General features: G+C 31.2%; 1 protein-coding gene across 1 annotated transcript; it reads right to left on the bottom strand.

Moving 5' to 3' along the window:
* Positions 1 to 1,160: 1,160 nt before the first annotated feature.
* Positions 1,161 to 12,362, bottom strand: LOC127702295 (uncharacterized). The gene is made up of 6 exons (XM_052206437.1): positions 12,238 to 12,362; positions 10,948 to 11,017; positions 9,861 to 9,962; positions 9,438 to 9,522; positions 7,987 to 8,193; positions 1,161 to 3,447 (listed from the first exon to the last, which is right to left on the bottom strand). The coding sequence occupies exons 1-6, from the start codon at positions 12,318 to 12,320 to the stop codon at positions 2,537 to 2,539; spliced, it is 1,458 nt and encodes a 485-aa protein (XP_052062397.1). The 5' UTR covers positions 12,321 to 12,362; the 3' UTR covers positions 1,161 to 2,536.
* Between the last annotated feature and the right edge of the window lie 1,840 nt (positions 12,363 to 14,202).

Raw genomic sequence — 14,202 nt, 5'->3', positions numbered from 1 at the left:
GTAGGACATTTCAGATATTCCGACTAATTTTGGTGTAGCATTTAATATGAGGTTTTCAGATAATGGGATGTCAGAATATTGGCATGTTGGCGCAAATGATTCGTAATATTGGAATGCATTACACAGAGAAAACCGTAAACTAAATAGTAAAATGTTTTGCAAACCAACATGACAATGATAAAATGCCCTGTTCCGTTTTTCTCTCATTTAAACCTTAGCCATACAATATAACTTTCCTTGTGTTTATGTTAATTAACATGCTGCGAGATGTGATATTTTGCTCTGTCTTGGCGTCCTTACTTTAACCTTGAGATGAAAAACGCCAATTAAAGCGCCGTTTCTTTGCTTTGGATTTTGTGCGTGTATGGATTTTATGTCATGAATTAATACAACACATCCCTTCTTCGCTGTTGTATAAAATGTTACATGTACCATTTTATCAAGTCAATAAAAACCGGGTTAATCTCGGGTGCTCAGGAAGGTAAGTAGATCCTAAAATTGAGGATGGAAACGGGGAATGTGCAAAAGAGACAACAACCCGACCAAAGAGCACAAAAAAAGCCCAAGGCCACCAATTGGTCTTCAACACAGCGAGAAAATCCCGCACCCGTAAGCGGGCTTCAGCTGATCCCTCAACAAAAATGTGTACTACTTCAGTGAAAATTGACGTCACACTAGACTCCGAAACATATAAATGAACCTACTTCACAATTGGCACTCATAAATGGTAAAAATTGACATTTCAACAAAGCCGTTACTATAATTACTTATTTAACCACGTTCACCTTGCAACCTTTCGATAAAGTTGTCCTACATTTGTATCTTGTTTTATGTTTTGATTCAATGAACCATGAAAATGAGGTTAAGGTCAGGTGAACCCTGGCAGACGGACATATGCACCTTACAATCATTCTATTCACTAAATAAAGTTGGCATATTGCTTATAATATCTTAGAAATAGTTTATACCAGAAAAAACAAAACCTTGACCAGTTATATCATTGAAGTGATATTAAGGTCAGATGAACCCTTTCGTACGAACATAAATACCCTGTAAGGGTGCCTAATAGAACTTTTTTTATAACGAATTTCTTTTATTTGAACATAAACATAATAGTTATATACATTTTATGCATACTATTTCAATCATAAGGAATAATATATTACATAGACAAAAAAGTAACAACTATTAAATAAACAACCTTCAATTAATAAATGCAAGAACTTAGTAATAAACACAGCTAAACAAGCTTGATACAGAACAAAATATGATTGCCAAACAAACAACGTTTACTTTGAAAGAAAGTACATATAGCATTCTTTGATCTTGGAATCATAGTTTAAATTTTCAATAAGATCCACGGAGAAATCTGCTGGAATGACATTCCAAATATTTTACACACATAGTATCTTTGCTAAACTTTTTATTTTCAATCCAAAAAACCTTGGTCTTGTCTAAATTTATAATAAGGCCTGATAAACCTCCATATTTGTCTAGATAACGGAGAGATAATAAACTAAATGTAGTTATTCTTATACTCATTATAAGTGAGAATTTCATTAGATAAAACACAACAATTTTTCAAACGCTCGCTGAACTATCAATTTGAGGTCAAAGAAAATGTACATATGATATACATGATATGAAGTACCCAGGTCATCAACGGGTGCCAAATGTGAAATATTTTATGATTAGCAATCCGGAGCACTTGAGATCACCCGGGTTTTGGGTGAAGTCCGTGTTTCTCAGTCATTTGTTTTCTATACTGTGTTTTTATACTGTTGTTTGTCTTTTCGTCGTTTTGTGCCATGGAGACGTCTGTTTTCTTCGATTTGTGAGTTTAAATATCGCTTTGGTATCTTCCGCCTCTCTTTTATTAGCTTCTGCTTTATACAAATAGTTTACACCACCGCTGGATAAGAATCACTTTGTTTCCCAGGCGAGACAACAAATCTGACACAACACTCCTTGCATGTTTCACGAAGTTTCATCATAAAATTGAATTGAAATCAGCAGTATTTGTTAGAGACCTGTGAGTATTTAAAATCGTTCGGCTATTGGAACAAATAAAAGTTTTACTGAATAAGTGAGTAAATAATAAAAATATGCAGTATTGATAAAATAAATTGTACATTTACTTAGTAAAGAATCATTCAATTCTTTTTTTTTTTATTATCAAAATGGAAAAAAATGAGGATGAAACTTGTGGTTGAGCAAGATTGCATAAACAAAACTATTTCATCACTTAAGATATAATCATGAACATCATAAAGCTGAAAATATGTTTCACAAACAATTCCTTTTCACAACACAAAAGTAGTGTAAATAAAACATTTATAAATGTATTTACAAAAATACCGAACGTCCAGTTAAATTCAAAAAGGGAAAGTCCATTAAACTGACGAAAACCAAACGCTCGACAATATCTACCAACGGAACGACTTGGTACATTTTCGGAAGAAAACAGTATGTATCTTTTAATATAACCACAATCGTTGTTACAAAAATATGCATAAAAATCTTTCGATTTTTAAAGTCATGACGTTTTCTTTGAATTTTCAATACATCTTTCCTCTTTCTGTCCTTCTGAGGCACATCTTAGCTGATGTTCTACCTGTGTATGTATGGAAACACTTGGACCACAGAAATTTACAGGGATACTAATGGGATGATATGCTGTTGATCCCTTGGCATCGTCTTCAAACACACTTTTGAAATGTGTAGGAGGTATTGTTACGGGAACATAATGTGTCCCAAGAGGATGAAGTACAAAGGCGGGTAGAGGCACCTGTTTTGAATCAAAACGACCATCCTTCCCAAAATCATTCTGATAACGTGGAATTTTATTTTTCTTGCAACAACTATTTGTAGAACTATTTTCAGATCCTAAATATTGACTGTATTCAGTGCTAGGGCTAGAAGTACTATAGCTTATTATTTGTTGCTTTCCTTGTTCATTTTCATCCTCCATTGAATCTGATGATCTATCACTTTTGGGAAGCCAAGGACTTCTTTCTTTAGAAAACCTTTTTGTTATATTGTGCTTAAATTTGTAAGCATGTGACTTGTGATAATCAATCTTGCTGCCATTACTGCCTTCGAATGAATTCTCCTCACTGGAGCATAAACTGCCTGGAGACCCGTTACTTTCTTCTTGCTCTGCTGTATCTCCCTGAACCGACTGCAGTGTAATGCATGATACACTTCCTTCTGACAATGACTGGCTTCTGATGCTGCTGTATCCTGATGTTCGACTGGATGTTTGTTCTGTTCGCTTCAGCAAGGTACAAAAATGTTCATCCTGTTTTATCATGGCCATGTTGTTTTCTGAAATTCCCATGACTTTTAGCATTTGGCCATTGCTCTGTGAGCTTAAATTTGAAATTGGTGCTTCTGACGTCAAAGAATCATTAGTCTTTACATCTTGGACATCAGATGCAGTTTTTACTACAAAATAAAACAACTAAATGAAATGAATGTACTACCGGTAAGTGTAAAATTGGAGAGAGAAAAATTTCCTACATCATTATCCTAGACACAAGTTCATCTTGACATGTCGTGTTTATTAATCTTAAGATGTTTTAAATTCTTTTTTATTCATAATTAGCAACACTTTTAAGTATTAAAAATTATCAAATAAATAGAAACTTGTTTATTAATATTATACATAAAAAAAATCAAATTAAACTGATGCACCAGGAGCACATGACACTTCCGTAGTTTCTGTTCAAGATAAGAAATCAAACAATTAGATGATTATTTCGAATATGCTTACTAAGTAATAAAATATACTACATATCTTTTATATAAATATAAAAAAAAACATGTGCATAATCCTATTTGTTGGGAAGCAAATTGGACATGTTGGATACTCAACAATCAAAACTCACCAAAATCTTCTAGAAAAATCAATAATTAAACAATGAACACTGATTGATTACACAAGTATAATATTTCAAAGCCTCATCGTAGTTAAGGTTATAACGCTATTCGTGTAACATCCAAGACAAAACCATTGCTTTTACAATGTCAAACATTTATCATGCAGAACATTAGTGAAAAACTAGTACTAAAACATTACTTATCCCACCTATACATTTCTAGGAATATGATTGGTTAAAAGCAACCGCGTGGAGACCGTGTATATTCTATATTGGGTTAGTAGGGTTCCATATTGGGTTAGTAGGCGGGGCTTATTTCAATACACGGTTTGTAGTGGTGTTACGTCCCTTTATAAAAACAACATGGTGTTGAGGAAAAATCTTAAAGGTTTCAACAGACGAAGAAATTGATGATGAATGATTGAAATAAATTCATAAAACACATTTAAAGCTAACAAGTTGTTATTGTTGGCATTTCTTTTTGTATAGACCAATGGAAGTATGTTCTTAATACTAACGGAAATGAAGACTTGACAACTGTGATAGGCCACTAGTCTAAATACCACATGTTAAGATAGTCGGTAAGATAAATTCGTTACATAGTGTGCTAGTGACCTAATACATATGGAATTAATTGACCCCATATATATCGTATTAGGTCACCAGCACACTATGTAATTAATAGTATTGACTGTTCAACCAATCTGAAATAAAACCGAAGATTATTTTGAAAATTGCAACACCAGTTTTTAAATGGCTCATCCCAATTCATATATACCTGTTAAGATATTCAGATAAACTATAGAATAACTGGTCATGGAATTTTCTAAATGACTTTCAATTATGCCTAAGACTGTGAAGAAGAAGTCGTAATCGATATGGAATTTAGAGTATTAGTTTTACACTCAGTGACATGTACACTATATTACAGACTATTGTTCAGACGGTGACACATGGTGAAAATGTATTTAACAAAAGTCTAGTTAAAATAAATATATGAACTAAAACTAAAATAAACAGCCACAGATCATAACACAGACTCAGACGACTACTAGTATTAGTTAAAGTTAAAGGCATGTCATTCTAGCAAATTAAGAACGATATAGATAATACAATGCTTCCACAAAGGAGAAATATTAGAATTATCAGTAGGGTTTATGTGCATCCATACAGCTGTGTTACCTTATTACCTTTTGGTGTTAGCTATATAGCACAGATCTATGATTTTGAGTCGTAGAAAAAAAAAAGCTTCGTCATTTTGAAAGAACAAAATGCATCCTGAAAACAGCTTTATTAGAAGAGAATTGCAAAATGTGAAAAAGACGTATATTGTTAAAAATGGAAATTACCATTCTAGACCATATCGCAAATTTTCACTTATTTATATGAGCTGGCAATAACCTATTTCACTTCATTTCTCGTTATTAGTAATACATTACGATATATGTTTTATTGTTTGAATTATTGTGTTTGATGCAGTGAAATAGTTTTTTTTATAAAACAAGAATTTTATCCATAGGCTGCTATGCCCTATTCCCACTATCACATTTTCATTTTCATTTAACTTCGAAATCTGGGGTAACAAAAATGTTTGGCAATTATTATTTCAATATTATGGTCATTTATCCGAAATTTTGTACTTATATTTTTGCATTGCAAAAGGTTATGCTTTTCACGGCCTTTCAATGACGTTTTTACACTAAATCCGTTGGGTGCCTTTTTTTGATATCTCAGTCTGGAAGCCCATTATGTTTTTTTAGTTGTATGTCGGCTCTGAAATGGTTTACGGTAACTGCGAGTTCTCTTAGATCGGTACTTTGTATATTTTGTCTTTACGTAAGTTGTGTTTTGTGCTTCATGTCAATCTGACAAGTCAATTCATTGCAAACTGATTTTTACGGATTGTTGTTTTGGTTTGCTAGTTTGAAACTGTCCGATATTCGGAAAGCTTGAGCGCTCAAAAACAGTTAAATGGGGCATCGATGACCAAGTTGTCTAAATAGTTCATCTACAGTATCACTAGCCTGTGAAGACTTATGTCGAGTTCGAACCCCTCACATGGCAGGTGTGTTCGACTCCAATCATAATTTACTAGGATTTTCAAGTCCAAGGTCGGTGGTTCCCTCCTGTCACTCCCACTTCCACTTCCAATGAAAACTGACCGCTAAGATATAGTCAAGAGTGTTCAAAGTGTTTAAACACCAAAAATCCAGGGATGGGGTAATTGAAAATGTAATGGTAATTAAGTGTAATGCATTACAATTTTCCATGTAATTGAATGTAATGTGTAATTGAGCATTTTTTTAATTACATGTAATGGTAATTTAATTAATTACACTGAAAAAAGCATGTAATGCTAAATTACTTTTGAATTACATTTCAATTACATGTACTTTTATGGTGTTAATGATAGAGATTGTGTTAATATAAATATTATTTATTTGACATACAGAAATGTTTCCTAACTAGTCTTTTAACTTAAAAAATGTGAGAATCATATATTGGTGTTGTTCAGTTTTTAAGAAAGATCTTTATCTAAATAGATTGATAACATGTATATACATACCATCAATACATGTATGTATGGTTTAACAAATGTGTAAATCTTTCTTAGACAGTTCATTTAGAATTTTAAATCACTGCACACAATCATTTTGTCAAATTAGTATGCACATAGGGATTATAGAAATATAAATTATCAGCTGTAAAAACAAATGGCAATTAATCAGACTAAATGTGTAATAAAACAGCCTAGGGACAATGCCACTATTACATGTATGTTATCTAATTAGCAAAATATTGCTAATATTTAGACATAATACATTCATTCATTCACATTTTTTGTACTAAAAATTATTTTCAATATTGTGACAAGCATACTTTTGAATACTTGTGGTGTAAAAAAAACATGGATTTAAAAAAAAAATTATTTATCTATATTATGTTTAATTAAATGGCTTCATTTCTGGGTTGTCAAAATATCCCTTAATGTATTGGCAAGTTAATCATTGTTAATAAGAAAATATTCCCTCTTCTATCAACACATCTTATGATCAAGCAATACCTGCCACATCAGCTCCTGTCGAAACAAAGTGTTCAGACCAGAGAGATGCAGACTAAATGACAAAACATTAAAAATACTAATGATGATCAAATGCAATGCTAAAACTATGTTGTAAGCTTACATGAATATTTTACACTTGCTATATATATATACATGTTATATATTGTTTATTAAAGTTATGATGAAATGTAATGTGTAATTTAATTAATTACTTTCGTAAAGTAGTTGTAATTTAATTAATTACATTTCAAAAACTGTGTAATGTGTAATTAGTGTAATTGATCATTTTTGCAATGTAATGTGTAATTTAATTAATTACATTCCAATGTAATTGACCCCAAGTCTCCTGAACAATAAATCAATCATTTTCACTTTTATTTTTAAAAATACTACCGGGGCCAAATATTAAAAGTAATGCTTTTAAAATACCAATCACATATCTTTACGTAGATTATTTTCAATTGTTCAGTTGCTTTATGAATATCTATCTTTAATCATTTATTTTTAAATGCAATTTTCTCCATACTATATTTTGTGTATAAATAAGTATTAATAGAGAAACCAGATAAAACAAAATATGCCAAAGTGGATTTTTGAATTCCATTTCCATTGATTAGTTTCAAATGGATCTGTAAAATATATTTTTCGGTAAGGCCTTTGGCTCATATCTTTATCGATCAAAAACGTTAGGGTTATTGTGATAAGAAGTTACGGATTACTTTTAACTTTTGTTCAGTTTAACTTTGTGTAAACCATGTAATTTTAGAACTATTTGCTGTTAGCACTCTTTGTTTATGATCAGATGATATTTGACCTATAATTGTATAAACAACATGATGAAGTTTGTTTCAGTTGAACTACTTTTGACTTAATCTTTGACCTCATACTTCTTCATGAAAATGCAGTTTTCTTCTTCGCACGCATGAAATTTATAAAGTGTTGTTTTCAAATTTGAGATATGACATAGTTTACACTGACCCTTTAGGAAAGGTGAGCTAAATATCATAGACATTTCGCAACACAAATAACAATGATTCCTACCTGTTGATAATCTAAGATGTTTCTTACTGCTCTGATCTAAAAAAGTTGTAATTCTCTGAAAGAAGTCGTCTTTAAGATCAACCCCTTCTGTGTCTATTAAATGTCGCAGTATTTCCTCTTGACATTCTTTAAATCCCATGTAAAATTTTTCTTGACAGCATGGGTTTGTTCCACCACAATCCGACAATAACTCTTTTTCCATCATTTCTATAATTATTCCAATGCAATAACTGTCAATTAATAATTTTCTAGGTTGTATATAGGATGTTTGATAAGAACAATACAAAAAGAAGAAGGAATGCCAAGACTACCTGCTTTCAGTCGCTTGAATTCATTAATACAACGGTATTATCAATCTATTAAATAATGTCCTTCGGATGATCATAAGACGACATCAAGTCTGTCAAGTATCAGTACCAGTATTTTAGACATTTGTAATATATTTCTTCTTAAGGTCTTCAAACTTTTTGCATCCAATTTAAAACTGACAAAGCTTACAAAATGACCAAAGTTTGAGACTGTGTCCTTAATTTGTAGATGAGCCTTATCAAAAAAGATATTTTGGTACAAGGTATATAATAGGATGCATTTTTTGCGATTCAAAAATATTTCAAGGACGCGGAAGCGTCTGCTTTATAAAAGAAGTCGGCCTATTCAATAAGTTGACATTTATTCCAATTATTCTGACATTATTGATGGAGAAGTATTGGAATGATTAAAGCAAATGCTACTATCAACATGTTGATATATGTAAAAAAAAAATGACTTATTTACAGAACTGAAAGACCATGACTAGTATATCATAGTTACATCTATCCATGGTTAAAACACCCCATTTAAAATGTTGATAAACCAATAAAATGACCCGTTTAAAATTTAGATAAAAACATCCCTAATTAAAATTTAGATAAAAACAGAAAACATCCCCAATTAAAATTTGGATTAAACAGTAAAACATCACCATTTGAAATTTGATAAAAACAAATAAAAACCCAGTCCCTGTTAAAATAACAACAATATGACCCATTTCAAATTTGGATAAAAACAGTAAAACATCTCCAATTAAAATTTGGATAAAAACAAATAAAATACCCAGTCCCCATTAAAAAACAATAAAATGACCCGTTTAAAATTTGGATAAAAACAGTAAAACATCCCCAATTAAAATTTGGATTAAAACAAATGAAATACCCAGTCAATGCCTACACTGCTGTTTGAGAACATAATTACTGATGTGACAAATCACTGAATATCAATGGTTTATTTTAAGTACTTATTCATAAAATCCCGTGACAAAAAAATGTTAAAATCAGAATGTTAAAATTCCTCTTTCTTTTGAGAAGGAGCAAAATATCTTGCTTGACCGATGGAAACTCATTTTTTGCAAAATATCACATCTCTTATGTTGCACTGAAACTATTAGATACATAAATTGTAAAAAATTTTAATACCTCTGAAATTATGCAAGTTCAACAGGTTTCGTATAAGCTTGGATGCAATTTCTATAATCTCTGTCTTCTCAAGACGACCTTGACCCTGAAATATATTCTGGAATCTAATTTTAGGTTAACATTTACGATTTATTTTTGATTCATTTATATAATTACATTTTCTTATTTCTGAGGATTGAGGAATAATTCATTTTTCGTTGATATTTGATTTCTTGGTTTTGACAAATTCTGCAGACAAGGCAATAAGACATTAGTATTTGAATGCACACTAAAAAAATCTACGAAATCAAAGTACCCCGCAAAAAGTTGTAATAAAGAAATTAAGAGCAATAATCTCTATTGACAAAATTACCTTAAACATACTCATATCAACATAAAGTTTTAAATTCAAATAAATAAGAATAAAGTAATTAAGTATTCTACCTGTTTCAAATAACTTCGTGGGATAAGCCGGCTGAGTTCTGCCAAGCAGTTATTCATGCGATCTCGTCGCCTCTTCTCTATGATTCTGTGCGACATTGGATCCTAAAATAACCAATGATAATGTCAATTTTATAATATTTTTCACATACGCTTACCATAGTAGTTTACAGCCCAGTAGTCAGCACTTCTGTGTTGAAATGAATTATCAATGACATGGTCTTAATTATAAATTAACTGTTTACAAAACTTTTAATTTTCGAAATACTAAGGCTTTTTTTACCTCAGGAATAGATTACCTTAGCTGTATTTGGCAAAACGTTTAGGAATTTTTGGTCCTCAATGCTCTTCAACTTCGTACTTTATTTGGCCTTATTTTACTTTTTTTGATTCGAGCGTCACTGATGAGTTTTTTGTAGACGAAACGCGCGTCTGGCGCAAATACAAAATTTCAACCTGGTATCTATGATGAGTTTATTTACCATAAAATATTTGGTTTGGCAGCCGGTCCTCTAAGTCAGTTGACATTGGTTGGGTCTTCATCGGACATGTATGTTCTAACTGCAAAGTCGAGTTTTTTCAAAGAGAGTTTCAACCTTATTTTAGTACAATAAAATAACTAACAAACAGAAGATTAACATGTATCATTGTCCTCATTACAGTACAGAAACCCTTAGGTACAGGAATGGCATTGGCAACAATATCAAACAAGTGGTAGTAATTAAATGTACGATTTCAATTTAGATGCGCATTACATACTGTTCTACAGTACCCTTCATCTATCAAGTATTCTAGTTAGAACCTAATGATTCAATTGTTTTACTATCCCGTCATGTAATTTATTCCGTTGTTTAGGTAACAATATTTTTAGATGAAAAACAGTTCTGTTCCGTTGCATAACGCTTTGCCAATTGCGTGTAAGAATTTTATGTCATGAGTTAATACGTCATTTCCCTTCTTTTACAAAATATATTCAGGGTCGGCTTCTTAGACTTATTTAAATGTTGACACACCAGTTAGTTTGTTTGCATTCTCAAGCTTACTAGTACCAATCAGATTTATCACACACAATACAGTATGAAAATCTTACCCTTTGCATTTTTGTCTTTTTTACTGACTGGATCTCACGTTCATCTGGTGAAATTGCAAAGTTCAAAGGCCTGTTAAAACAATACCAATATTGAATTAAACTGATAATCACAATTTCATGATATTATAAACTATTTCTTAAGAAAATCACCTCATTTATCATTTAAGCATGACAAAAATAGGGGCGGAGCAATCTATACACAAAACTGCAGATGCATTCACGTCGATTTTTTTTTTCATAAAGAGAAAAAATGGTAAAAATAGTGAAAATAACTCCAACATTTTTTTTCTTTTAAACCAATTATTGATTCTGGAAAGTAGTAACTTGTAATTTTTTTTAATCAGCATCATTATTTTGACCTAGAAAATGTCAACTTAAGATTGATGATTAACAAACGAAAAAAAAATGAAGTGCTAACATAGCCATAGACAACGATTTATTCTTAGTTATGAATTTTGTTTTAGATGATATGGACAATTTTTTTTATCATTTTACAAAATACGTGTAGCCAAGCTACCTAAGCACCAAAGCCTTACCATAAAAATGGAGCATTTTCAAAAGTTTATTGCGTGAAGTCGACAACTGATACCAAGTACCAAAGGTTCTTTCCCATGAAGTTTCCAATGTGTAAAACTAGAGCTCAACCTTACTTGGTAGTATCAAATTTAGGAAAATCAGTAAGAACGCATCTGATGAAACTTGAGACATGATATTCAAATAGCTAATCTCCCGTGCTATTCAACGTGAAACTTGGCCCATTTTAGTGGCCGGCTTTCTAAATTTAAAACTTATGCAGCTCAAACAGGCATCGTGGTTTTGATTTATTTCAAACACTGACAAAGAATAAAGAGCACCTGTACAGGAATGCTTATTTAAAATTAAGTAACTTTAAAAATCGTCTCAGAAGTCAAAACGTTTCTCATGAAAAGGTTTTTCTGGCATTAGCGTAAGTGTCAAGAAATCACATTTTAGGTAACATCATGTGTATTTGCTTCGTCAATAATTGGATTAAAACTGTCCAGTTTTTTTTCCTACTTCGTCAGGATATCCATTTGAGCACCTCGGACTTCCAATGTGTTGAGACACGTGCTTATTTTCAGCTTCAAATTTCAAACATATAAATATAATAGTTATGGAACTTATGAAATAAGACATGTTTTTAAATAAGTGTCTAAGCGTCCTTTTAGAAATGAGAAAAACGCGAAACCAATATTCCATGCATGATAGCATGTTCTGTTATGAATTATAAGGATGGCAACGTAAAAATCAAAACAAATAACATTATCTTACCTTTCTGCAATCTCCAGCTTTATTCTCTTTGCTGAATGTTTGTCCATGAGAGAATCATACATTGAATATTCACTTGTTTCCATTCTGTTTAAATTTGATACAATGACATCCAACGGCCACAGTTCTAACTTTTGTAAAGACCACAGCACAAACCACGTGTCATATAATATATACATATGACGTTAGGCTATTTTTAAAAAAAGTCACGTTGGCACTTATCAAGCCCCTCCTTCAAACAATTCCCATTGGTCGAGTATACAAAGAAATATAATTTTGAAAAGATAACATGGTAATTAACAACGATGTTTGTAAAATAAACTCAGCTGTAAACAGTTGAGATAGCACATAGTATGTCGGAACACATGCACCGAAGATAAACATATATTTTTCAAAAAAGCTCAGATGTCAAAGCATGATTTTTTCCAGAAGCTCGGATGTCAAAGCATGTGTCAAACCATGTGTGAATCTGGAGAAGGTCTGAAAGTAGAAAAGTCTGAGAATGTCCTTTTACCACAGCATGCCACACAACACAACAGAACGACCAAAATATATCACAGAACACAACAGAAAGACCAAAATATACCACAGAACTAAAGGCATTAGCAATGCTATTTTCTTTGATTCAATAAATTCTGGTTATTTCGGGTACTCTTGTTTGATTAAGGAAAATCATATTTTTGATTAATCTAATTTACGGATTTTGTCGTCTTTCCATTCATGTGGGTTTTTTTTTCTTTTCTTCCTTAAAATTTTCATTTTTTATTTCATGTTCTGGAATTACTGTGTATTGATATATATACGTGTTAGTTACATTTATAATATAAAAGATCTATATAATCGATTACTTTTTTCATTAAAAACTTTTTATCAATAAATAGACATAATTATAATGAGTAATCAACTGTAAATGGAAACTACAGCTGAATAATACAATATAATCGATATTTATTATTTGAATGTGCAAAGGGAATTATTTGTTTTATCATTAAACAATAAATTGTTTAAACTGGACGCAGAGGAGGGCCGACAATCTGCACACGTGACGCTGGTATGTCTTAAATTATAGATAGATTATTGCAGTGATGATGTGTCATTTATTACAAGTAATTCACAGTGTAAACATCAATTGGACTAAGAGGATGGACATTTGAAATTTGTTTAATGAGCTAACGATTTGTCACATGACAAGTATTATACAATCTACCTGTACATAAATATAAGAAATGATTTAAAAAATGGGTAATTAATCAAACATATAAAATAAGGAGATGTGTATACTTATTTATAAGTATATTGATAATTTCTGGTACTATGAATGCGTACTAAATCGCCAAGAATATTCATCAATTGATTTTAATTAATTGATATTTAGATTTTAATTTTTTTTTTTTTGTTAATTATTTCAAACACAGTAAAGAACATTGACCTTTTTTCAAAACAATCTTTTATGTCTGAGGTAAACGTATTTAATTACAAATTCGACAAATTAGAGGAAATTTCATTCGTAATGTGTCCGATATTTTGCGACCTTATATGCAGCAAATACTAGAGACTTAATGAGAAACTTTTATTCAAGAACTAATTAACAGTATTCCTTTACTGACAGATGTTTAATGTTTGTCACTTGTTATATAAACAAAAACTGTATGTCTTGGTGTTTTAACAGAGATGGAATTTCTCGCCATTAGATGACAATCAATCACAACTTTTTTTTCATTGAAAAACGATGTTGAAAGGGTAGAAACAACAGAGAAAAGGTGACGAAAGTAACTTATGGATCTTTACAAAATAAATTGATATTTGATATTTTAACATTACATGGAAATGTGATAACAATGTAAATGGCACTTTTTCTCAAACCTTCGACTCATATTCTCTGTTAATTTTTACACTTTTAACATTGTTTTGCGATATTAAAATTTCATCGATTAAAAAGAAATTATTTTTCAGTACTACAGTGAAATA

Source organism: Mytilus californianus, unplaced genomic scaffold, assembly GCF_021869535.1.
Source record: "Mytilus californianus isolate M0D057914Y unplaced genomic scaffold, xbMytCali1.0.p SCAF_1, whole genome shotgun sequence".
Classification (NCBI taxonomy): Eukaryota; Metazoa; Mollusca; class Bivalvia; order Mytilida; family Mytilidae; genus Mytilus; species Mytilus californianus.
The sequence above is the reverse complement of the archived record's forward strand: the minus strand, read 5'-3'. Positions and strand labels throughout refer to the sequence as shown.